General features: G+C 38.1%; 1 protein-coding gene across 1 annotated transcript; it reads left to right on the top strand.

The window, feature by feature from the left end:
• The first annotated feature begins 1,258 nt into the window (after positions 1-1,258).
• Positions 1,259-25,603, top strand: PPIG (peptidylprolyl isomerase G). Its single transcript, XM_063318217.1, has 13 exons — positions 1,259-1,420; positions 10,005-10,083; positions 10,239-10,313; positions 11,195-11,302; positions 11,745-11,789; positions 12,972-13,059; positions 19,683-19,712; positions 19,815-19,954; positions 20,393-20,597; positions 21,220-21,390; positions 22,109-22,193; positions 23,741-23,877; positions 24,329-25,603. The coding sequence occupies exons 2-13, from the start codon at positions 10,023-10,025 to the stop codon at positions 25,434-25,436; spliced, it is 2,253 nt and encodes a 750-aa protein (XP_063174287.1). The 5' UTR covers positions 1,259-1,420; positions 10,005-10,022; the 3' UTR covers positions 25,437-25,603.
• The last annotated feature ends 1,527 nt before the right edge of the window (positions 25,604-27,130 follow it).

Below are 27,130 nucleotides of genomic sequence, written 5' to 3'. Positions count from 1 at the left end.
CTAGAACTCAGACGTTGACAATGTAAACAACAAAAAAGGCAAATTTCTACTTCTGCCGGTGGCATATCTTGCTTTTATTGTAATTTCTTTGTTTGATTGTTGTGAGCCTCCCGGAGTCGTTGACAGTCGGGCGGCATACAAGTTTAATACATTATTACTATTATTACATATATAATGCAGACAAAGTGGTTTATCAGGCATTAGGATTATAAGAAAGTTGGAGATGTTATCAAATTTGGTAGAGATGCAACTTAAGGTTCGCACTGTAGATTAAACTGAATTATTAACTACTTATTGGAAAGTTACACATACGCTGACATGTGATGGGATGTTGGAAATAATAGAAAAGGTCATCAAAATCGGTGACAGTAGCGTGCATCAAAATTATTGATTATTGAGCCTTAATTACGAATAACTGTGTGTATTGTGCTGTCAATAGTCTTTAAATATTGCTCCCAGGTTCTGTCCAGGCAAAGTCTAGGCTGCCTTCTTCCAGTATGACAGCCTGATCGTTCTGCAAATTTGTATGGACTACAATAGACCCTAAAAAAAAGGCGCTGTAGGGATCCAGAGGGAAATGGGGTATGGCAGCAAATGACCTCTGATAAAGCTAAGTGCAGTCCGCAAAGGCTTATGTCCTGAAAGACTCTGGTGTTAAACAGCAACGCGTTCGACAAAATCTTTATGCAATACCCATTTTCCTACATTAACTAATCTAGCCGGAGAGACACCGGGTCGTGGTGTCAACATGCAATACAGCCTCGTGGTGCAGTCACGCCGCTGATGTTTCGTGTAATGGGGCAGGAGACTAGAAACGTTCCTCTTAACTAGTGTTTCTCAACCTTGGCAACTTTAAGACGTGTGGACTTCAACTCCCGGAATTCCCCAGCCAGCATGCTGGCTGGGGAATTCCGGGAGTTGAAGTCCACACGTCTTAAAGTTGCCAAGGTTGAGAAACACTGCTTTTAAGATGTAGGAAACGTGTTTAGTAATCGCGGAAACAGAACTTTGAACGAAGGGCATCCCGTCGCCGTCTTCGCCGCCGACTCCAAAAGCGAGGCCTGGCCTGGCTGCCTCTGCCGAGCTGGGCCAGCGCGCCCAAGAGGGTGGCAGGAGGCCCAGCTGCGGAGCGGGGACCTCGAGACCCCCTTGCCCGCCCAGCTGAAGTGCCAGGCGGGACAACCTGCCGCCAGAGCCTCTGACTCTTCGGCACGTCGACACAGCGCTTGCACACGCGCGCCCGTACTCCCCTCCTTTCCGCCCGCGCCAGCCTCCAGCCGCTCCGGGTTTCCCGCTTCGTCCCCTCCTCCACTGACGCAGTCCGTCTGCACCAGATCCTAACATGGCGGCGGCGGCGGCGGCAGCGAGGTGGTGAGGAGCGCGGCCAGAGGGAGGTTGAGGGCCGCATGCGAGCGGGCGGGTGAGTGGCCAGAAGAGCCTCGACGGAGCGGGTCCGCGGAGGAACCGCCGGCAAATTTCGGGGGTAGCCCGAGGGAGAAGACGCCCCATCTTGGAGCTGGGAGCTGGACGGGCGGGCGGAGAGAAAGAAGGAGGGCTCGTCTCTTCCAGTTTGAATCTGCCTCACGCTCACCCGGGGGGTGGGGTGAACGGGGAAGAGGCCTTTTCTCATTCAGAGTCAGGGCTGATCCCGAGGGCCTTGAAGAGAGAAGCGTCGACCCCTCAACAAGTAGAGGAAGAAGGAGGAGGGGAAGCAATTTCGTGAAGAAGGGCTGAAGGATAACATGGGGCCTTCAACGGGTGGGAAGGGGGTCTCGGATTGTAATAGTGATTTGTGGGGCTTGTTTCGGGCGACTTGTGCAGGGACATGAACCCGCTGGGCCTCTCTCGCGAGTATTACAATAGACAAAATAAAAGCTACCCCCTTTCCCTCCAGTTTATTGAAATAGATCTAGGTTAATTTGAACAGCCTTTTTTTTTTAATGAAAGAAAGTGGTCGGCTTCATCGTAAATAACTTGGTGGAAAAGAGAAGAAAGATAATGGGAGAATTGCACAAAATAATAAACAAATGGTAAAAAAAATGCAAAGAGTAAGAAGTGGTAAGATGAACAGACACAATGGAAAGGGGAGGAACTAAATGAATCAAGTGATAAAGTGGAATCACTCTTACATACTCCAGAAAAGCTGTATTAATGCTGTGTGTTGTTACTCCTTTTGTACTGATTTTCCCATACTCTACAGGAGTTTGCCTACTATCAGTTACTGTATGCTCCAAGATGAGGCACTTTATTTGAAAAACGTCCTCACATATTGCTTATTACAATACTATAATTTTGAAATTCTGAAGAAAACTGCAACGTAAACATAAGTAGTGGTTTTTGAAAAGTACAAATTATATAAGGAAATGTATTCTGAGTGGTAAGGAGATGCTGAAAAGGATATCTTGCAGAGTAATTATTGGATGAAGTAGTACAATTTTATGTTCAGTTATGACAATTTATATCTTCAGGAATTCAAAATGTCCAAGGGGCACAAATTAAGTTTGCATTGGATTTCCTAAGTGGAAGCAAAAATTGGCTCTTGATCTCTCCTCCCTCAGTTCTCCTTTTCTTAAACATGAGGATATATGTATTCAGTACAAGGTATGGGAAGACAGATTTAATAAAATTAGAGATTTGATTATTGTTGGGAAACTCTGTTACAGAATGTATTTTGCAGGAGGATTGGTCATAAATTTAACTGGGCTTCAAATACGACAGTTTGATTATTCTTTCCTCAGTTCACTGCTTCCTACATTTCCTATTGTTAATATCATTAACAATATTTGAATATTGGTATACATCTACTTCATTTAAAATTAAGGAAATCTCTTCAGTATTATTTAAAAGATAATGTCAAATGCAACAGGTTCTGGGAGAATGACTTGTGATCTGAATTTGACAAATCTTGTTTGAATTCCTTGTGGCACAGAATTCAATTCATGAAGGATGAACCATGAAGCTAATCTAGCAGTGGCAGTCTGCTCTGTTAAACATTTTAACTTTGTGTTGTGATTGCAAGTAAGGTTCAGTGCCCAGTGCTCAGTTTCAAAGAAATCAGGAAGAACATCCAAGATTTGTTATAAGTTGTTGCAGTTGGTTTTATTATCTATTTTTAAGGCATTGATTTAATACTTGTAGTTGATACATTTGTTTTCATAAGCCATTTGAAAACTGATGTACACCTTCCTTTAAATTAGTAGCAGCAGTATGGGAATTTGCTTTGCCCAAAAAGTTCAGACAATAGGAGAGAGAATTGAAGAACCCTGAAATTAAAAATAGGTTTATTGAAAGATAATCATTTCATAATAGATTATCTTTATTCATGCATCTGTCATTCTGGATAGTAATATTGAACATGATTGTTTAAGTGTCTATTATATATACTGCATGTATACTCATCCAAATATTTTTCCTTTTGTTTGCTTTTCTTCTAATTCCTTTTTTGTTAGCTTTCCTTTTTAATTAAATTTTAATTTTCTTTTTAATTCTGTTTTAATTTTTTACCTTCTTTCAATAATAATGGATAGAATTAAGTACCACCATGTATTACAAGCTGTACTGGAAGTGATCTATTTGAACTCCATCGGTTTGAGTTTGGTAGTTAAATTTGTGATATTAACTCAGTTAGGAAAGCATAAAGCAAACTTTAAATCTAGTTACCAACAATAAAATGAAACATGAGACTCAGTGTAAGTACGTAGTACAGCAATATGTTTATGAAATAATCGGCCACATCTGGAATAATGTATAAGCTTCCAGTTGTTTCTTCTTAAATAAGATAGAAGTGATCTATCATTTCTATCATTAGAAATGATACAGAAAAGGGAAATGAAAACAGTTGAAAGATTGCAATACTTTTCATTCTGGGGTTTATTCACTTTAGCTGCAGTGATAGCTGTGCAGTGAGAGTTTGGATTGCTGTTGCTGCTGAACTAGGTATGTGGTGGATAGCTCTTGTGTGGAGAGCAGCTAAGATAGTAATGTTCTGGTTTTGCACAAGGGTCCCCAGCAACCCTATTATAATGTGGGAGCATTGAAACTCCAAACAGAAGTACTTCCTACCAGAGCTGGGCTTGAGCCATCGCTCTGCACTGGGTTCATGGATCCTGCCACTGTCTCCCTATACAGGGCCTCTCCTCTACCTGAGGCACACAGGCAGGAGGTAGCAACGTTGGCACAGCAAGCCACCTGAAGTAGATAGCTGCTGCTGATAACAAGGAGGAGCTGCAGCATGGAGGTGGTAGGAAAAGCAGATAGGGAAGAGCAGGCCTCAGCCCTGGCTAGTGCCTTGATGCAAGCCTAGGGGTTGAGCCACCCTTCTGTCTGTCCTGCTCAGGTGTGGAGCCACACTTCTTAACTTGGAGCCATGGGCATCAACAATTGCAATGAACCCAGTGAATGCCGTAGTCTTGTATGTCTTTGCCTGTTGCCTGGCAAGCGCAAATTAGTTGGACAGATTAATGGAGATAAGGAGGTAGAGAACCAGAGGGTGCCAGTTCACCTAGGACCCAGAACAATAGAAAATACCTCCCTCACTGCATGCACAGTAGGACAGATTGTCAGCAGTAGGGTAACAGGTTGCTGATCTTGGTTGTTCCCTCACCTTACTTGTTAATACCCATTTAAGTCATCAGGGAGCACTGCTGCCTTCTTTTGGTGTAGACCTCACCAGCTAAGAGATCCATGTCATGTTGGGCTTATTCTTTTCTCTTAAAGCACTGTTGCAGGCTGCAATAAATTATTTGAAGGGCCACATTTGGCCTATGAGCCATGAGTTTGAAACTCCTGGGCTAGAGCATTGAGAACTTTATATTTTACTTTTTCTGTTTAAATATAGCTATGAGGTGAGTATAGAAGCCATAAAATTATGCTGCTAGTATCGTGTTTAAAATATTTAACAAACATTCTTAAAAAACAGGAGTAGCTTAGGTTTGTTTGAAGAGAACATTTAAACCACACAAGTGCTTTTTATTGATCCACCCCAGTCTAATATTACAATGTTTGACTATTAGAAAAGAATCAGATTTTTTGTAAAACTTTTTTTTTGTAAATATCAAACTTTCTGTAAAACCCTTTTTACAATGTGTAAAAATGTAAAGTTATTTACCATAAGTTGCCTAAACTGCCTCTGAGACACAAGGAACATTATGCACAAGAGTGAGTAGCATCTTTTCAGCCTTCCAAGAAATTAATGGCCTGCTCTGCCCTAATGACAGGGGAAGGAGTTCTGCTGTCAATATGGGAAAGCAGGCCACTCATTCTTATTTGGCTTCTTCAGAATACTGGTTTATTAAATGTATGTCAGATAACATGCTAACAAGGTCTCAATTATTTAGGCAGTGGAAATTTCAGAAAATTTGATTTACATGTTCTCCCCAAACTCATCTCACAGTTTGTATAGTGTGCCTCTAAGTATCAGAAAAACCCACCCAGTCTGCCTTTGTTTCCACTTTTGTTCTAATCAGGCTTCTAGTTGTTCTAAGAAACAAGACACTAGGCTAGATAGGATTTTCTGTGTGATCCAGCAGGGCTACTGCTAGCCAGTGAAAACTGGTAATTGATACTGTACTTAAAAAAATTAGGAGAATCCTGAATTTAAGGATTTTCCCTACTACTGGAAGTTAGACAGAAAACTTTTCCCTTCATTATCTATGCTCAGCAAAGCTAAGATGAACCACCTTTAAACTAAATGAAACCTAGCTTTTCCTTCAAGTACATAAAGTATTAAGGGAATCTGTTGCATGTAAACAATTGTATCCTAACCTTTAAAAACTTTGTTTAGTTTGGCTTCTATGTAAGAAAGGCATGGGACTGGATTATTTGAGGGACTGCCAATTACATCTACCCGTCCTATTTAGTCCGGCCGGAGAGGCGTGTTGCGTGTCCCATCAGCCAGGGAGTGTTGTCTGGCAGGACCCAGGAAGAGAGCCTTTTCTGCTGTGGCACCTGCCCTGTGGAACATCATCATCATCATCACACACACACACACACACACACACACAGATTAAATTGGCCCCAACCTTGCTGGCTTTTCACAAGGCCCTGAAGATATGGTTTGCCAACAGGCATGGGGACCCAGGTTGTGTGGTGAAGCTGGTGCACTGGCTGTACTAGTTTCTTTGATTAATGGGATTACCTTGGCTGTTTAATATATTTTATGATGGTTTTTTATATGCTTTTACCTATTTTTCTTGTTACCAAATTATTATTATTGTTCTTTTTTGTTGTTTTTATATTTATTTTAATTGCTCGTAAGCTGCCCAGAGCCATACATATGAGAAGGGCGGCTATATAAATTTGAATAATAAATAAATAAATGAGAAAGACAAAGCAAATATATCCATTTCTGTTTCACATGTTTGCAATTACATAAGGCATTGGGAATTAAGGTTACAGTTTTGAAGGGTAGTGTATCTTAAAGATAATCATCAGGATGAGGGGAGACTTCCTCACTGGAGATCACACTTCTGTAAACACAATCACTGGTATGATAATTGTCACTGCTGTTAAATAGATGGGACCCATTATTCAGTATTCCTTTTGTTTGCCACATTTACTTGTCTAGAAAAGTTTTATTGACAAATATGTCAAAAAATATGGTAATATGTCAAAAAAATAGGTAAAGTCCAGACAGAGAGCCAGCTTGGTGTAGTGGTTAAGACAACGGGCTAGAAACTGGGAGACTGTGCGTTCTAGTCCTGCCTTGGGCACAAAGCCAGCTGGCTGACCTTGGGCCAGTCACTCCCTCTCAGCCCTAGGAAAGAGGGAATGGCAAATCTACTGATCCTCCTGGCACCTTCCCTTCTCTCCCTCCCATCAGCTATTGCCATCCACGTTCTGGCCTGTGCCTTATCGCAGTGGTTATCAGGGCAGCATATCTTACCAGCCTACTCACACCCATCTTCCCAATGGCTTGCCCTGCCTCTCCCTCCTGCTTCTCAGCTACTGCTGATGTCCTTGGCTTTTCCCACTCTTTCTCTTCCCCTCAAAACACTTCTGCTTGAAACATAATCTTTTTTGTTCATATCAGGAACAAAACAGACCCATTTCTTTCCACATCCATAACAAACGTAAATGAAGCAGTTACAAACCACCAAAACTAGCTGTTCCTTGCACATCCCTACTTCATATCATTGCGATTAGCTAAACAAACCTAAAAGCACTGTGGTTTGATTAATTTTCTACTGAATTGTGATCCTGGCTTGTTCACTTAATAAACCAGAATCATAGGTGAGAGGTTTTTTTCTGATTTAAGAATCTGGCTTACTTAGGAAAGGATTAACCCATAAATTCTGGTTAGAAACTCACTGGTAGAACCAAACTGGACACATGATATATATCAGCATGCTTGCTTTTTCTTGATAAACCAAAATTCAAAATAATTTGTATTTATTGCAATATCCAAATTGGGTCATTAATATAACTTCTCATACTGAGTGTACAATACATAACTCAGTGCAACAGCTTGAACATGTTAATACAAATATTGTATAAGAGGATATGAATATTTTTTTTAAAAATGAATTTTAGAAAATATAAACACTGAGTAAGAAGTGTTGTTTCATACTTTATCTCTGCTTGCAAAGTTGGAATAACAGTCGTTCATTGCAGATATATTACAATTTCCATACAGTTGCATAAAACATAAATTTGTATTATATAGGAATTAGTAATCAAAAATGACATGGTTTCTGGCTTTCTTATGTAAGATAAAGAGTTGAAAATGTAGCATCCAACTAGTCAGAAGTTCAAGAGGGAAAGCAGTGCAGAGCGTTGCTTTGACCTTATTTTTCTTCTCATTAATATTGTCTCTGTCATGATCTAGAATTTCAGCCATTCAACATTCAGCCATTATTTATTTTCTTGTCTGTAGCTTTAACCTAGACATTGCTTAGACTGGAACTTGGCTAATTCTCCATGTTTTGGTATATGATGCCTCATCAGAATTTGTCCTGTCACGTGTGAAATAATACCAGCTAGAGGGGGCATGAGACCAATGTTAAGCAGATCCATCTATCTTGCAGTATTTAAGGAAGTGTACAGACTAGTGTGAGCAGAGTGATAGATGAAATAGGGAGATGATGTGATTTATATTATGCTGGGGAAACCACATTTTGACTACCAGCTTCTAAAAGGTTTTGCCTTTTCTGGATTCATAATTGTGCAAAAGTTTAATTTACTTAATGCCTTTGTAAGGTAGGATAGATGTAGAACTATCCATTTCCGTATATTCCATTCTTTTCTACATTTACTTAATACTAGCCATAGCTCATTGCAAATCCAAACCAGAGTTTGCACCCACATATAGTTTTTACATCTACTCTTTCTATGTAATTTTATAGATTAATGTTGTAACAAACAAACCGGAGTGATCTGGTTCTGATGCCATGTTTTCAGGTTTGTTGAAGCAGGGCAGGTTCAGTGCATAGCTTCAAAGAAGATACCTTGAAGGTGCTCCATTCAGCATTATGCACTAGAGTCAAACCATGGTTTGTAATCCTGGTGTATAGGGAATACTTAAATATTGTTTTTTCTCTGAATGTCAAAAAACTGCTAGTTGCCTTTCCTGCTCCAGCTAAGTGTGATCTGAATCAAGCCACAGTCCCATATATACTATACAATCATGGCATCTCAGCTAAGTCTTAGCCATATATATAAAATATTCATAATCAGATTGACACCATCTTTATATGCAGTTTTGTTGGTTTTATGGTTCCATTGTGATTCTTCCCTTCTAATTTGTAATCCTGTTTTTTTTTTTAACATAAATTGTCTTATGAAAAATGCTACAATTTCACAGAAACTATTTGTAGAATATTCTTCAAAAAAGGTGCAAGGGACAGGCAACAAAGAAGCCTGGTGGATTTCAGCCTTTATGGCCTTACTGAGGGAGTAGCCCCATATATAATTACCTGGGAATAAATCTTACAGATTCCTGGACAGCTGCAAGTAAATAAAAAAAAGAAAAAGCCAAAGAAGGTGAGATCACAAGATCTGGGAGTCAGTACATCCATCAGCAATTATCATTGCCTTCTAAATGAAGTATAAATACACATATAGTGCTGGTAGTGACATACAGTGGGAAAACTTTTCATTCTTGTATTTTCCTATAGACTTTTCCATCCATAGAAATGCATTGTTTTATAAAATTAGTAACATAGTGAAGGGATACACTCTAAATCGACTCTTGCAATTTGAAGACTGTAATTGGCTTCTTCTAGATGTTTATACTGTATTAGAAAATTTTGGTATCTATATGTATCATCCACACCCTTCTAGGAAGGGTTTTATCATGTTAACTATTTTGAATTTTTATAGGTATTCCAACTTTTAAATATAATGTTTAAACCTTCGTAAGTTATTCTGATCAGTAGTTCAGATACTTTGGACTCTTGAAAAAAAACTCTACAGTTGTAAAATATTGTGAATATATTTTTGGTTATAAAATATAAATTGATAACCTGGAGAAATTCAATTTCAGTAAATTTTAAACATTAAAAAATCCTCCAAAAAGTTTTGAACTGAAATATTTTATGGAAAACTTAATTACTTTGCTTTGTTGAGTGGTTCTTGCATCCTGTAATTTGATCTCTGCCTTATCATCTGGTATACCTGGAGTAAGCTGTAAGGGAATGGTAAGAGTGGTAAAGAAGAGATGGAAGGAAAAGGTCATAATATGTTCATTGCTTGGCATATTATTGTTTTGCTTTTCCTTCCCCTCTTCCCCAGTTAGAAGGATGATCACATAAGGAATTGGAAGTTGATTGTTACACAGTTTGGGCTTGCCCAATGTGGTCATTCCTAGATATAAATATTTAGTACTCAGTTCATTCTAGAGCCCATAAATATAATCCAACCAAAATATTTTCTGTGCAACATTATTGTCTATATTTATATATTTTCTCTGCAAGAAATAATAAAACCTTTTAATATCTTACCTACTATTCTTTATTTATTAGTATGCCATAATCAAGTTTCCTTATGATTTTGTTTTTCTGTTTCAGATATAACATTCTGAAGCCATGGGAGTGAAAACCCAAAGACCTCGTTGTTTTTTTGACATAGCCATCAATAATACCCCTGGTAAGACTGCTGGTTTTAATGTTAAATGTTGAGCCAATCTTAAAATGCATAGGTGAACTGATTTAGAATAAGTGGTTCATTTTCATGTATGAAAACTTGCATCCTTAAAGTTAGTGAATATAAATGTAATTATATATATTTTTTCTTAATTTTAGCTGGAAGAGTTGTCTTTGAGTTATTTTCAGATGTTTGCCCAAAGACATGTGAGAATTTTCGCTGCCTTTGTACAGGTCTGTAGGTATTTTTCCTTGCTTGAGTAATTTGCATAGCCACCCAGAGTCACTTCCATAGTGAGATGGGCAGTGTATAAATTTAATAAATAAAATAAATAAATTTGCTATATAAGTCTAATGCTGATGTAATTGTTCTTAAGAATAATATCACAAAGTGCATAAAAATCTAACAGAATATTACATATTTAAGCTTGGTAAATATAAATATATTTGTTTTTGAACTATTTTGAAGTATTTTAGTATTAATTCATACATATAAAATGGCTTAATCACTATTTGTTAAGTGTCACACACTTTAGCAATTTAAAAACATGGTCATGATGGCTTTGCTCTGTCTTGGTGTTGTGCTGAAATGTGGAAGCCCTTAGATTAGTTAAAGTTTTCAGAGCATTCTAGGTGTCTCTTTCTGCAGCCAGAAAGACAGGGGAAACTGTGGCCCAAATTTCTGTGCCTGACAACAACACACACTTGAGTGAGAGTAGCACTGGCATTGCTGCATGAAAGAACTTTATCTAAATGAGATGGCAGCAACCAGTAATCTTCACAGTCCCCCCGTCTGTCACATGATTCACTTAGCAACCATTTTGCTGGAACCAATTACAGTTGCTAAATGAGGACTACCTGTATGATATAATGAATGGGCCAAGTTCTGTGGATTTTGCCTATTATAGAGACACTTCACCGAATCAAATAATATTTTATTTGGTTCTTTTTATTTGACTATTGTTGTTAATACTATATGACCTTTTTTCTTTTGTAGGCTTAGCATTTAGAGTTTTAAAAAACACCAAAAGCAGGTTTACAATTTTACTTGCATTTCATTGTGTGAGATTCTGTCATTAAAGATTAATATGAATTAAACTGTTTCCTCTTTGTAGGTGAAAAAGGTGTTGGAAAATCAACCCAGAAGCCACTGCATTACAAAAGTTGTTTGTTTCATAGAGTTGTGAAAGATTTCATGATCCAAGGTGGTGACTTCAGTGAAGGTATGACATTACTTGTTCCAGATTATTGCCTGTGATTGTTCAAATGTAAACACAGCATTTACAGGATTTAAATAATTGTGATCTCTCTTTTTTGTGGAGAAAAAACTCAGGATGATAGTCTCTTGTCTAAGTTTATGAAAGAATTTCTGTGATGTTTTGAAGCAAAATGCTTTTATAAAGATGTTGCTTAGTACTGCCAATTTTTTCCTTTTTAAAAAATTCTGAATTCATTTGTAAAAAATATAAGAAAAATATGAACACACTCATTCTGCTTTCAGTAATGTCCGCCTTAAATTGCCTAGACTGATAGGAAAATAACCGGCTATCTTTCTGTTACTTCTGCCATAACAATATCTCTTTTGTGAAGACATTCAATTTGACTATAAATATATTAAAGTTTGCATGATCTTTTCTTAGAAGTGTGTTTTTCTTTCCATACAAGGAAATGGGAGAGGAGGAGAATCAATTTATGGTGGCTTTTTTGAAGGTAAGAACCATTGCTTATCAGGTTAGCCTGCAACTCCATCATTGTATTAAGAACATACTAGGAACAACATATTTTATGGCTCTTGATCTGCAAAATAACTTTTATTAAGGATCATAATCTGTTTTAGGTTCTCAGAATGAGGATCATAAACTGTTCAGTTATTTTAGAACTTTAAAAGTCTGGCCTCATGTGATCTCATAATCAGTGGCATACCAACTCACCTCTTTTCTACTTCTCTTAAGGTAGCTAGTTCTTTCTTCTTGAGGTGTGTGACAGTCTTGTATCTCATCTCCATTTAACTTCCCTTTTGCCAAGCCCAGCTTTAACCATTTCAATGGTAGCTAACAAACCAGCCCTCCTTGCAAACGTGCTCACATCTGAGGAGAGAGATAGAACATCATTCCAGTCATTTGACATATCTTTAACTTGAACAGGTAGTTTGGCAGAAAGATGAATGCTAATTGGCAGTTGGATCAGGCAGGCCAATGAATGGACCTTACTGTTTCTGCCTTTCTCTGTAAAAAGTAGAAGATGGTTGAGTGCTGATTCTGACTGACCAATCAGAGTTTTCATGCTCCTAGAAATGTGAGCTGATGGTATTAAAAGGATGTTACTGCAAGTCATATAAGACTCTTTTATGGTACAAAGATGTTACAAGCAAGTCTGTTGCTCAAGTAATTGAAATTTATTTTTGTTTTAAATTTCCAAATTACCTTTTTTGAAAAAAGGGCTATTCATGAAGTATTTTAAAAATAGCAATACAGTATTTCTTTCAGCATATTGCTTTTGGCAAATTTTTATAAACTGCATGTAGCAAAACATAATGAGGTTTTTTTTTCCCCCCCACAAAAATACACCTGTCTTTTTGGATAACAGGAATGAGACATTGACAGGTCTTCTGTTCTTGTTTAACAGATTAATGAATTACTATACAATTGTATTTCTGCATTCATTTATCATATGGTAATGCCAATTCAACAGTATTAAATAATATTTATATTTTTGTCCATTATACTCGGAATTATAGTATACATCTTTGTCTTTAGTTTTATCTACTTGAATACTCTTTGACACTGCAGTGATACATTTGTGCAGCTTGACAGTCCTAATTTAAAATGCTACAAAAATGCCAGTGCAAGGTAATAACTTGGATTTTTGAAGTAATTGAAACGCTTTCTTTAGATGAAAGCTTTGCTGTAAAGCACAACAAAGAATTTCTCCTTTCAATGGCCAACAGAGGGAAAGATACAAATGGTTCACAGTTTTTTATGTAAGTATCATGCTAGCTCCATCATTTGGATGGAGCTCCTTATGATTTAAATTGTAAGAACTTTGAATTGTTGAAATAGTTTTCTGTTTATAAAGTATAAATACCTTTAGAACAGAGTTAATGCTTTTATTTAACTACTTCTAAGAATTATGGGAGATCTATATCTAATACACAAGTTAAACAGAAATACAATTAGAAAAAAATTAAAAATTATTTCAAAAAGAGTATGGTATATCAAAACCCAGCAAAAACAACAGCCATCACAAAATGCCTAAAAATGCCAAGTATGTAAAACTAAAATCACAAAATATTACATTAGTATAAGAGCAGTAGAAAACTCAACAATATAATAAAAATGTTTTTTTCTTGTTGACTAAAATATAATAGAGGAGCCTCCAGATGGACTTGTCTATTAAAGGTGTACTGTAAGCTACTACCAAAAGTCTTGCTTCTGAGTAATAACAACTCGACATAAAATATGAGGATTCTTTGATAGTAATACCGCAGCTTGTGATAATTATCCCAGCAGAAATATATTAGAAAAGGTGCTCTTTTCTTTCCTGTCTGTAAGCAGTCTCCACTGCTTTGACAGTGACAACACTTGCCACTGGGCCCAAGAGCCAGTGAAGACACACACACTGACATATCTAAATGAAAGGCTATCAGAACATGGGCTAATGAAGCCAGACTATTTCTATCTAAGTTGGGTCATAATTGACCTATCAATCTAAACTTGTAAAACACATTTTGTGCCACAGAGAATTATTATACCTCTGACAAACGTGTGAATAAACAAGCATCCCCCGGGCTTGATCTGTTAAAAGGGATACAATTTTTTCTAAAACAAATTGAATATCCTTCATTTGGGACAAAATAATGTGCTACAGGTACTCCATCTTTTTTAAACTAAGCTCATTTAGTCCATTACTGTGTCCATGCATTGAGTCTGCAAAATAGGTACAGACTTCCTGAATCTTTGCTGTTGTTGTTTATTCGTTTAGTCGCTTCCGACTCTTCGTGACTTCATGGACCAGCCCACACCAGAGCTTCCTGTCAGTCATCAACACCCCCAGCTCCCCCAGGGACGAGTCCGTCACCTCTAGAATATCATCCATCCACCTTGCCCTTGGTCGGCCCCTCTTCCTTTTGCCCTCCACTCTCCCCAGCATCAGCATCTTCTCCAGGGTGTCCTGTCTTCTCATTATGCAGCCAAAGTATTTCAGTTTTGCCTTTAATATCATTCCCTCAAGTGAGCAGTCTGGCTTTATTTCCTGGAGGATGGACTGGTTTGATCTTCTTGCAATCCAAGGCACTCTCAGAATTTTCCTCCAACACCACAGTTCCAAAGCATCTATCTTCCTTCTCTCAGCCTTCCTTATGGTCCAGCTCTCGCAGCCATATGTTACTACAGGAATCACCATTGCTTTAACTATGCAGACCTTTGTTGTCAGTGTGATGTCTCTGCTCTTGACTATTTTATTGAGATTTGTCATTGCTCTTCTCCTAAGGATTAAGCGTCTTCTGATTTCCTGACTGCAGTCAGCATCTGCAGTAATCTTCGCACCTAGAAGTACAAAGTCTTTCACTGCTTCTACATTTTCTCCCTCTATTTGCCAGTTATCAATCAAGCTGGTTGCCATAATCTTGGTTTTTTTGAGGTTTAGCTACAAACCAGCTTTTGCACTTTCTTCTTTCACCTTCATCATAAGGCTCCTCAGTTCCTCTTCGCTTTCAGCCATCAAAGTGGTATCATCTGCATATCTGAGATTATTAATGTTTCTTCCAGCGATTTTAACTCCAGCCTTGGATTCCTCAAGCCCAGCATGTCGCATGATGTATTGTGCGTACAAGTTGAATAGGTAGGGTGAGAGTATACAGCCCTGCCGTACTCCTTTCCCAATCTTAAACCAGTCCGTTGTTCCGTGGTCTGTTCTTACTGTTGCTACTTGGTCGTTATACAGATTCTTCAGGAGGCACACAAGATGACTTGATATCCCCATACCACTAAGAACTTGCCACAATTTGTTATGGTCCACACAGTCAGAGGCTTTAGAATAGTCAATAAAACAGAAATAGATGTTTTTCTGAAACTCCCTGGCTTTTTCCATTATCCAGCGGATATTGGCAATTTGGTCCCTAGTTCCTCTGCCTTTTCTAAACCCAGCTTGTACATCTGGCAATTCTCACTCCATGAATTGCTGAAGTCTACCTTGCAGGATCTTGAGCATTACCTTACTGGCATGTGAAATGAGTGCCACTGTTCGATAGTTTGAACATTCTTAATAGTGTTTCCTTTTTTTGGTATGGGGATATAAGTGGATTTTTTCCAGTCTGATGGCCATTCCTGTGTTTTCCAAATTTGCTGGCATATAACATGCATTACCTTGACAGCATCATCTCGCAAGATTTTGAACAGTTCAGCTGGGATGCCTTTGTCTCCTGCTGCCTTGTTATTAGCAATACTTCTTAAGGCCCATTCAATCTCACTCTTCAGGATGTCTGGCTCTAGCTCCCTGACCACACCGTCAAAGCTATCCCCGATATTGTTATCCTTCCTATACAGGTCTTCCGTATATTCTTGCCACCTTTTCTTGATCTCTTCTTCTTCTGTTAGGTCCTTGCCATCTTTGTTTTTGATCATACCCATTTTGGCCTGGAATTTACCTCCGATGTTTCAAATTTTCTGGAAAAGGTCTCTTGTCCTTCCTATTCTATTGTCTTCTTCCACTTCCACGCATTGCTTGTTTAAAAATAATTCCTTATCTCTTCTGGCTAACCTCTGGAATTTTGCATTTAATTGGGCATATCTCCCCCTATCGCTGTTGCTTTTTGCTTTCCTTCTTTCTTGGGCTACTTCTAGTGTCTCAGCAGACAGCCACTTTGCCTTTTTGGTTTTCTCTTTCTTTGGGATGTATTTTGTTGCCGCCTCCTGAACAATATTGCGAACTTCTGTCCATCGTTCTTCCGGGACCCTATCTACTAAGTCCAGTCCCTTAAATTGATTCTTCACCTCCACTGCATATTCCTTAGGAATATTAGTGAGCTGATATCTAGCTGATCTGTGGGTCTTCCCTAATCTCTTTAGTCTGATCCTAAATTGTGCAATAAGAAGTTCGTGATCTGAACTACAGTCAGCTCCAGGTCTTGTTTTTACCGACTGTATAGATGCCCGCCACCTTTGGCTGCAAAGGATGTAGTCAGTCTGATTTTGGTGTTGTCCATCTGGTGAAGTCCATGTATAAAGCCGTCTCTTAGGTTGTTGGAAGAGAGTGTTTGTTATGCAGAGTGAGTTGTCTTGGCAAAATTCTATCAGCCTATGTCCTGCTTCGTTTTGTTCTCCCAGGCCATGCTTACCTGTAATTCCGGGTGTCATTTGACTGCCCACCTTAGCATTTCAGTCTCCCGTGATGAAAATAACATCTCTTTTAGGCGTGTTGTCCAGTAGGTGCTGCAGATCCTCATAGAACTGCTCTACTTCAGCTTCTTCAGCATCTGTGGTTGGGGCGTATATTTGGATCACTGTGATGTTAGATAGCTTGCCCTGAATTTGAATTGAGATCATTCTATCGTTTTTTGGATTGTATCCAAGCACTGCTTTAGCCACTTTACTATTAATTATGAAGGCTACTCCATTTCTTCTGTGGTCCTCTTGTCCGCAGTAGTAGATGTGGTGGTCATTTGATGTGAAGTGGCCCATTCCAGTCCATTTCAGTTCACTGACGCCCAAAATGTCTATCTTTAATCTTGACATCTCACCAATAACCACATCCAATTTGCCCTGGCTCATAGATCTTAAATTCCAGGTTCCAATGGTGTGTTGATCCTTAGAACATCGGATTCGCCGTTCACCACCAGCACCGTCGGCCGCTAGCCGTCCTTTCGGCTTTGAGCTAGCTATGTCATCACGTCTGGGGCTAGTTGAACTCATCCTCTGTTCCTCCCCAGTAGCATTTTGACCATCTTCCGACCTGGGGGTCTCATCTTCCGATGGTGTACCAACATATCTCTGGTTGTGCTGATCCATTTAGCTTTCATGGCAAGAATACTGGGGTGGGTTGCCATTACCTTCCCCAGGGATTGCATTTAGTCTGACCTCTCTGTCATGACCTTCCCGTCTTGGGTGGCCCTTCACGGTTTAGCTCATGGCATCATTGAGGTGCTCAAGCTCCAGCACCACGACAAGGTAACGATCCTTTGCTGAAGTCCTGAATCTTAGATCCTCACATTCTCTTGTTAGGTTACAACGTCCTGAATTTCCAGACAGCAGCTCATTGGTCCCTCTGGTTAGGAGTGATGGAAGTACCAGGTTGAGGAAAGCTAGTCTATAGGAATTGGTACTCCCTGACTTCATAATCTGTTGGGGTGCCGAACAGGAGAGCGCAACTGAAGAGATTAATCTTGCACAATCCAAGTCTTGATTATATACAGCAGGTCAGCATTCCCATCTAAACACGTTTAGGGATGAGAGAGAATATTACTCAACCTGGCATTTAACATCACAGGCAGATCAAAATACAAGCTGGTAAAGCCATTGTAATTCTTTTGGGGGGGGAGAGAAACCAGAAGCACTAAAGTATAATATTAATAGGCCTTTTCCTCCCTGAAATCTCAGTCCCACAACATAATACTTGCCTCTACGTGTAACTGCAAGCAACTGATTCTCCTCCACATAATCATTAAAAGCATATTCCAGATAAAAACCATAAAGGTTTACCACATAATGCAAAGCGCCATAAAAATATAGTTTGTTTGTTTGTTTATTTTCTATCCCACCTTTATAATTTTTACAAATAACTCAAAGTGGCGAACACACCAAATACTCCTTCTTCCTCCTATTTTCCCCACAGCAACCACCCTGTGAGGTGAGTTGGGCTGAGGGAGAGTGACCGGCCCAAGGTCACCCAGCCAGCTTTCCTGCCTCAGGCGGGACTAGAACTCATTGTCTCCCGGTTTCTAGCCTGTTGCCTTAACCACTAGACCAAACTAGTTCTTGCTAGTGTGGAAATATAGATGAGTGATAATAAACCTCACCTCAGGTTTTTTTGCACTACTTCAGTTTCTTTACTGTGTTCCTTCTGCTACTTACAAAGCACAATATCTGTAATTCCCTCTGCCACTTTATTTCAAAGACTGTTATGCCAAGAAGGAGCACAATTACAAGGTTAAGCTCCCTGTTCTTAGAGGTAAACGGTGTATCTATCTGCTTTATTCTATTCCAAACTGGAAGTAATAAATAGAATTACAGATAGCCACACTCTGTGTTAGAATCAAGATCTCCTGTGAAATAGGGGGAGCTATTACAGTTACAGTCCTGTAACTCAGAAAAATGCTGTGCGTAGGGTGCTGTAGCACTGTGGAAGCTAAGTGGTTGTGACCTAATCAGTGCCTGCATAAAAGACCATTCATTTTAATGTGTGATAACTGTGAGCTTTTTAAGGGCTAGATAGTGATACTAGCTGAATGCGGATAATGTTTATTTAGTGCATATACTCTCTGATTGTCAGAGCAAGTTAATGGTTATTTACAAGTATTGTTAAATATTCCAGACGTAACAGAAGATGCTATTTTTACAATTCTATTCATTATGAAACTAAGGACAGGCCTGTGCTTGGTAGACCTCCCCTGCCTCTCACAGTGCCGGCAGAAGTTTAACAGGCGAATGGGGAAGCCTCTCTGATAAGTCTTTATGTCTGCTCAGGACGAGGAAGGGAAGTGTCAGTATCATTCCAGGGAATGAAATAACCGGACTTCAGAACAAACAAAAAATAGGAGTTTTCCTTCATTATAATAAAAATATTAATCTGCTTTAATAAGCTCCGGTGTAAACTCAGTGGCCACAAGTTTACCAGCTGCTGTTAAATTAAAGTACAGGTTGAATAATAGAGTGAGGACTGCAGTGCCCTCAGAAATCTTTTTGTCATCTTTGCTTCTTTACCTTCAATTTTTTATGAAGTATAAGCTGCCTCTTCAAAAATAAATGTACACTAGAACACTTTATTTACTCAGTGGTAAAGAAGTTTAGAGAGATTTGCAGAAATAATAAATTGGTGTAATCCCAACTACTTCAGGAGCATTGTACTTCTGAAACTGAACCACATGGCATCTCTTATGAATGAGAAGAAGCTATGGCCTGGTCGATGAATGAGCCTGAGTCTACACTGTACTGCAAATGATGGCTCACGTTATTAAAAGTGTCTCCATATAAAAACATTCCTTATACAGAAATGGGATGCCTGACAGAAGTTTTCTGCTTTAGCTTGTTTCATACTATCAAATATTTTAGGCGGAAAAAATAGTTCCTGTGTAGAAGTGTTCTGAACATACATGCCATATATAGTATAGTGCTGTCACAGGTGTAATACCTCATTCAAAACTAGACTAATACAGGATATATTTGTTTAAATAAATTCTTTGAATTTAAGGTACTGTTACAGTAATAATTTAATTGAAACTTTTGTATAAATTTTAATGTATTGACATGGTTGCAGTTCCAGTGTTTAATGCCTTTTGTTTATATCTTCTCATTTCTGTCATAGTACACCAAATTTGTGCCCTCTCCCTCTCAACTTGATACTAATATGATCTTTCTTTTATTAAATTCTTGCCCCTGGTGTCATCTAAAGAACAACTAAGCCTACCCCTCATCTTGATGGGTATGTACTTTTGTCTCTTACTTGTAATTGGAAAATTCTGTTGAATTCTTCAATGAGATAGAAATGTCACTCACTTATTAAAATTATGCTTTACTCATTCAGGTATCATGTTGTATTTGGACAAGTGATCTCGGGGCAAGAAGTTGTAAGAGAAATAGAAAATCAGAAGACAGATGCATCTAGTAAACCATATGCAGAAGTGAGAATAATGAGTTGTGGAGAACTAATTCCAAAATCCAAAGGTAAGATTAAAATATCTTTTTAATAATAGTCTGCTATTTTTGTTCCAGATTGCAAGTGCAGCCAAGAAAAAAATCAACTTTAACCTTTTGTTTTTAAATCAACATTTGCATAAATTAATTGACTTATTCTAATGCTTTAAACTCCAGAGAGTATCTTTGTTAAAATTATTTATCAAGAAGCTCTAGAAGACTTTTGGGGGTATAACAGTACATTTCTGCTTGAAAGTGATACAGTTACAACTCTTATGATTATAGTTAAACCAATTGATGAATAACGTTTAGCATTTTACATACGAAAAGGCATGCTTAGGAAGTAACTTGTATTTGTTTCTTTGCTTTAATATACAGAAATTAAGGGGGGGGAAACAGGACAAGAGAGGAAAATACTATTTTTTTATCCTTAGGCAGTAACTGCTTTTCTGTTGCTTTCATTTAAAGCCAAGAAGGAAGAGAAGAAAAGACGCAAGTCGTCCTCTTCATCTAGTGACTCAGAAAGTTCAAGCGATTCAAAAACTTCTTCTGATTCATCAACTGATTCTGACAGTGCTGCTGAAGAAAAAACAAAAAAAAAGAAAAAGAAACACAAAAAAACCTCTAAGAAACATAAGAAGGAAAAGAAAAAGAGGAAAAAAAGCAAAAAGAGGTACACAGAGAGGAGGGAAGATTTCTATGAAAGCATTAGAAAATCTACCTTCCTGCATTATAACCGCAAAGAATAATTTGAAGGAATTGGTACATTTTCCATTGTCATTTTCAGTTTGTCTATTTGTGAGATAAATCTCTTTATATGTTCATTATCAAACAGACTTTTTATGTTTCTGAAATCATAATAATTCTAAGTATACCTTTAGGATGAAGCCTGAGATACTTGAAGAGCAATGCTCTTGTTCCTAGGAGGGTAACCCAGCAGTTTTACAATAGTGTGGATCCTTTTTGGTACCTTAAGCAGCTCAGAAACTGTATCAACATAGGCATGATTAAATCTGCAGACCCACATATGTTCAGTGTTTTACAATAGGAGGAATTTTCTTTAATTGCTATGTTAGTAAAAAGGCCAAAAAAGCAGGTCCTCATATTCAACCCTGCCATTAGAACTAGCAAGGCATAAGAAAAATTGTAGTACAGTGCAAATTAGAAAATTAAATATTTTACATTTTCCAACACAAAGTCTAAAATATAATAAATTTGAAATATGTTTTGACATCTGAAAACTTAATACATGCTAAAAATACAGGTAAATAACTTCTTTTCTTTTATAAATTAAGTTCAGCTAGTGAAACTGAAGCAGAAAATCCTGAATCACAACAGCCACTTTCTACAGTCCGTCCAGAAGAGATTCCTCCTGTTCCAGAAAACAGATTTCTGATGAGGAAAAGTCCTCCCAAAATTGATGAAAAAGAAAAAGAGACAAAGAACAGAGAAAAAGAAAGGGAAAGGTAACGTTTAATGTATGTTTAAGACTGACATAGTAACCCAAATTTGTGATCTGTGTAAACCATATGCCGACTTATTTCCTGCATATAGACAATGATTCAAAATAATTTTAAGTCTGTTCTATGCCATCAGCCTTATTTGTTTATTTTGGAAGTTTTTGAGCTACTTTTCTCAGAACAGATATATATGTGTACAGTTTTAAAAAATGCAACAGTAATTGCCCTAAAACTTATTAAAACAATACCAACTAAAACAACATAAAAACTGCTAAAATAGCTTTAAACCCTTAATTAAAACAATTACCAACACAGTTTTTAGTATTGTTACTTGAAAGTTAGCACACTGCAGTAGGATTTATTCCCTGATAAGTTGATAAAGACTCTTACAAGGGAGGAACCAACAATATTTTTATATCTACTGTTTTCACTTAATTTGCATGATGTTCAGTAATCATCTTGATGTAATGTAAGGAAACTGCTTTTTTATATCTTACCTGTATTTTCTTGGTTGTATTTTAGTTTGGTATTGCTGGTCTAAGGCTCATAGTTTACTGTTACTGCTACTAATACTGTCACCTCACAACTGAATATTTGAATTCTTTTCTAAGAAGGAAATGCTTAGCATGGTTGGCAGCTTGTGAACTTCAGAAATACGTGATTGTAGAAGAAAGTGATAAATCATCGTCAAATTGCAGTGATTTTTCTATGTTCTTAATTTTAGTAACCCATCAAATTGTCAAACGTCATATCAGAGAAGGCTGTTGGTGACAAGATCTGGACGAAAAATAAAAGGAAGGGGACCAAGGGTATGCTTGTTTTTTGCAATTTAATTTTTCTTTGGTTTTTAATACATTTAAACTGTGATTTAGTTGTGCGGTATCTAATGTCATCCATCCATCGTTAGGCCAGTAAGCTTAGCAAACAAAACCAGCTTTTTGCATTTATATATCATGCTAAGTTTGGATAGTCAAGCCAAGGAAAGCAGTATGTGTTTGCAGGTTGGTTAGCACGAAGTGGTTTGTGCAACCAGCTGAGATTGTGTCAAAATGATGACATCCTAGGCATGATACATTGACCTTAAAATTATGGTGCATGTTTTATTACTCTCCCCCTGTGGATTCCTATACCAGCAAGTGTGCACACGTTTTATTGCTAAGTTGTTCTATACCTTGGAGTGACATAAAAACCAGTCTCCAATACTTGATTGCCTTCTGCTGAAGGCTGTTATGTAGTGGCACTGGAGTATTCCCCCCAAATCATCCAATGTTCACTCATTCTTGAGGGACAAAGATCTGCTAAGGAAAAATTCATGACTCCCCAGTAAATCCTTACTCCCAAGGAAACCAATTTTTAAAGCTTTGTATTTCTTTTTCAAGGATCAAACGTTTAGAACTGAAGCCAAAGTATGGCAAAGCCTTAATAAAAATAATTTTTAAATTAAAAATTAAATTTATTAATTGGATTTTCTCAAATGAGAATTATAAAGAAATAATTATTTCAAAAAGAAGATAATGTAATTTATTAAATAAAACAGATCTGAAGTGGGATTTGCATACCAGAATTCAGTAACACACACAAAAAAATCAATTCCTTTTTTTGTTAGATGCCAGATTTATTATAGCAAGACACTGGAAAACTGAAAGACAGGTATTTAAAAGTGTGAGAAATCACTTTGATTGAAAAATTAACACAGCAGCAAACACAGCAGCAAAAAGTCTTAAGGAATATGTTAATTAAAGACTGCTTAAACATATTTGGTCTCTACTTAGTTTTATCAATAAAGATAATAGTAGATGAGCTTCATTTGTACAAACATGGTTTTAGATAGAAGTATTGAATATGGATGTTTAAAGTTTTGTACCTCCCCTTAAGATTCTAAATATAGTTTTGTATTCTCCCAGACGATGCTTTTTTTCTTTTTATGATTTTGTTGTTCTTCTATTACTTTGTTGTTTTCAGTGAGCACTGTACTTTCAGTTTAAAAATTCAGCTGCACAATGAAGCTAATTTTATTCTATGAATTTCTGATTGTACAGTAAAACCACAATTCTTCAGGTGCAACAGATAAAATTTTACTTCAGATGTCACCCTCAACAGGAAAGTCCATTGTTTCCATGGCAGTCTGGACAATTGATGTCATTTACATTATTTGCATAAACATTAATGGACATTTTTATATCAATTGTGTCAGTTTATCTCGCTTGAACATTTGGACCAACAAACAGCCCTTACCCCCAAATGGTCCATTAAATTGAGGTTTTAAATGTAGAATTTGCAATCAGACCTATGACAGTTGTTGTACAAGTTAGGATTCACACCTCGTTTTAGCTAATTTTTCCTCCTGTTTTCAAAGCGGTACCGGACACCTTCAAGATCCAGGTCAAGGGATCGCTTTAGACGCAGCGAGACGCCTCCACACTGGAGACAGGAGATGCAGAGAGCACAAAGGATGAGAGTATCAAGTGGAGAAAGATGGATAAAGGGAGACAAGTAAGAGGCGACCAAAGCGGTAGCCTTTTTTGTACTATATCCAGGGTGGCAATGGAACTCCTGCAAATAGTGCTTGATTTCTCCATTCCCATTTTGCTGCTGTAGGACCTTTTCAGAAGAAAAAGAAGAAAAAAATAATCTGCTTAGATGCAGACTAAAGCATGTGCAGAGGAGTTGAAGGAAGCAAGTATCTGTGCCTCCTTTCTCCACTCCTGGGAAGTTCTTCCACCAAAACGTTAGGGACCGTCTCATTCTTCCAGATCACCACCTGACTCCTACAGCAGGTTTCTCCATCCGTCCGTAGCATTTCTGGTTTAGCGGTGCTTCTTTCTGCCGTTCGTTAAATGTATCTGCACCTGAGTCCAGTTTGTAACGTAGCTTCAGATAATGACGTGAGATGATTCCACTAGCGTTATGTTCAAGTCTGTTTATCTGCTTGTTTGTCTTGAAGGAGTGAAGTTAATGAAAACAAGAAGGATGCTGCAAATCAAAGAAGCCCAGGAAGAGGAAAAGAAAGAAAAGCACCTGACCACAGGCAGGTTTCTGAAAGTCCAGATAGAAGAGGGGAAAAAGAAACAAAGCCCAAAGACCCCAGATCTGGCAGTAAAGACAGAGGGACAAAGAGGAATTCTGAGAAAGAAGATAAGGACAAACATAACAAAAGTAAAGCCAAAAAAAGGGCCAGGTCCAAAAGCCTGAGCAAGAGCAAAGAGGTATCAAAAAGCAAAGAGAGAGACTCCAAATACAGCAAACATGAAGATAAGAAAATGCGATCCAGAAGCAGAGAGAAGGACAAAGACCAATATAATGACTGTCATGGCAGAGAACGGAGCAAAAGCAAGGAGAAGAGCAAGAGGGGAAGGTCTAAAAGTAACGGCCAGAATCATACTAGAAGCAAAGATAGGGGAAAACACGAACACTCAAAGAGCAGGGAACGCGAGCAGCCGAAAAACAAGCACGGTTCCAACAGTAAGGCCAGAGAGCGGAGTAAGAGCGTGGACAGGGGCAAGCGAGCCAGGTCCAGAAGTAAAGAGCGGGGGCGCAGCCGAAGTAAAGATCACTCGAGACACAGAGATAAGGAGGTAAAAAGGAAAGGAAGGTCACAGAGTAGAGACAGACGAGGCACACCCGAAAGATCCAGAGAGAGAGAGCACAAGAGGAGGAAGGAATCACAGAGCTCTGAGAGGGAAGGAAGTCGGAGCAAAGACCGGCATCGGGATCACGAGTACAAAAGCTCCCGCAAGAAGGAAGATGCTGGGAAAAAGATGCGTTCCAAAAGCCGTGACAGCAGTAGCTCTGAGACAAACAAAAGCAAAAAGTCCTGTAGAAATCAAGATAGAAGTCCCGACTCAAAGAAAAGGAGGAGCAGCAAGGACCGAGAATCGAAAAGGTCCTACTCACGGAGGAGTAAGGAAAAGGAAAGGGACAGGTCTCGTTCCTCAAGAGAAAGAGAGATCAACCAAAAATCAAAAAATCAGGAGAGAGATCGTGCCCACGGTAAAGATAAAAAATCTGATCATGAATCAAGTGCTGGAACCGATGAAGACAGGCATGGATGAGTTTATGAACTTACGGTTTCCACTCTGCTTCTAGGTTCTAGAGACACGTTGGGGAACACTTTTTTTTTTTTTTTTTTTAATGTGGACTTCAGTTTGGTTTTTTGATAACCCACGATCTGGATCATTTGTACTGCTAAAGTTTTAATAAACTTGAAATGGAAAAACAAGTTTTATGTGTAATACGGTGTGCTGTGTTTTAATATTTCATGGTTTATGTATCCTATTTCTATGTTACCTGCCAGAAGCATACTGTATTGCATTTACATTTTAATTTAGAAGCACACTGCAAATTGGTTGGTTGGTCTGAAAATACAAACCTTCAGTCAAATTCTCCTTACATTTTAAAGAAATAACATGTTAATATTAAAGTATATTAACATTTTAGAACTATAATTAATAAACAAAACCAGCATATATAACAACAGAACTCTCAAGTGAAGGAGAATGGATGTTCTCCAGTTCGAATATGTTATTCAGAATGTTACATTGCTGTTCTATTTCGTTGTCCCTTTCAAGGTAAGGTCAGTCACTTTGATCTTTGGAACAGTTGTTATTCTAAGTGAAATACTTTCCATAAAGCAACTATTTCAGAAATACTGATTTTTTTATATGGTCCCGATAATCACCATTTTAGAAAATTCATTGCTTAGCTGTGAGAGTGCATTTTATATGCTGCGTGGCTATCTTTTCCCCACAAGAAAAATTTGCATGTTTGTTTGAAGGAGAAAAATTCCGAAAGGAATAAAATCTGGCTTCGCTGAATTTATAAGTAGGAAGTCTGTTTCATAACTTTATAATCCTTCCCAGAGGGTAACTATTATAAAGATAACACACTTTTCTATCAACGTAAATTCCCTTTGGAAAACTGCCGTTGCAGATTGAGGGGAAGAACATGCAATATCTCATAGAAAGCTGTACTGCTTAAGAGAATCAGCAAAAACTGACTCTTTACTCCCCACCTCCAGTTGCTTGAATGGAAGCACTTTCTGTTCTGATGTGAAAAAGGAACCATTGGGTATCTCCCAGGACATCCTAATGTAAATTTGAAATATGTATAATGTATCTCACGTTTCTGCTGTTGAATGAGAAATGAGTAGGATGCTGTATATGCTAGTTCTGCTTTCTAATGCTTCCATTTTACTAACAGATAAGGAAAAGTGCCACAGACTAAAGAAGAAATGACAAAAGTTAGGTATATTCATCAGATTTCAACACCTGTCAGAAACTTACAGTTTCACAGGAATAAAAACACTATGCCTTTTCTTGTTTATAATAAATATACTGCATTCCCATATAGGTGCTGCAGATTCAGTTTGTTCCCTTTCCTTGTGGAGAAGGGTTAAAATTGAGGGCAACTTCTGCATTAGTTTGGTTGTACATAAACATAAGTTGTAACAAGTTAGGTGAATTTGCTTATAAGTATGTAGACAAAAAAATCTGGTGATACTGTGAACCTGATAGCTAAGGTGTTTTGATAAGATGTTCTTCCTGTGGTCCTTTCAGGAGGGGCAGCCATGAAGTTGTCTCGGCAATGACCTAGGGCAGTTCTTATTTGGGACCAGTATTCAGATCCAACGTAGGAAATGGTTCTGATCTGACATGAGGTGCTTGCTGTACCTATGTCATGTCCATGCTGTATTGGAAGCACCTTTCCTGTTATACATGGAAATACTGTTCACCTCTTTGTTTTAACC

This window comes from Candoia aspera, chromosome 1 (assembly GCF_035149785.1).
Source record: "Candoia aspera isolate rCanAsp1 chromosome 1, rCanAsp1.hap2, whole genome shotgun sequence".
NCBI lineage: Eukaryota > Metazoa > Chordata > Lepidosauria > Squamata > Boidae > Candoia > Candoia aspera.
The sequence above is the reverse complement of the archived record's forward strand: the minus strand, read 5'-3'. Positions and strand labels throughout refer to the sequence as shown.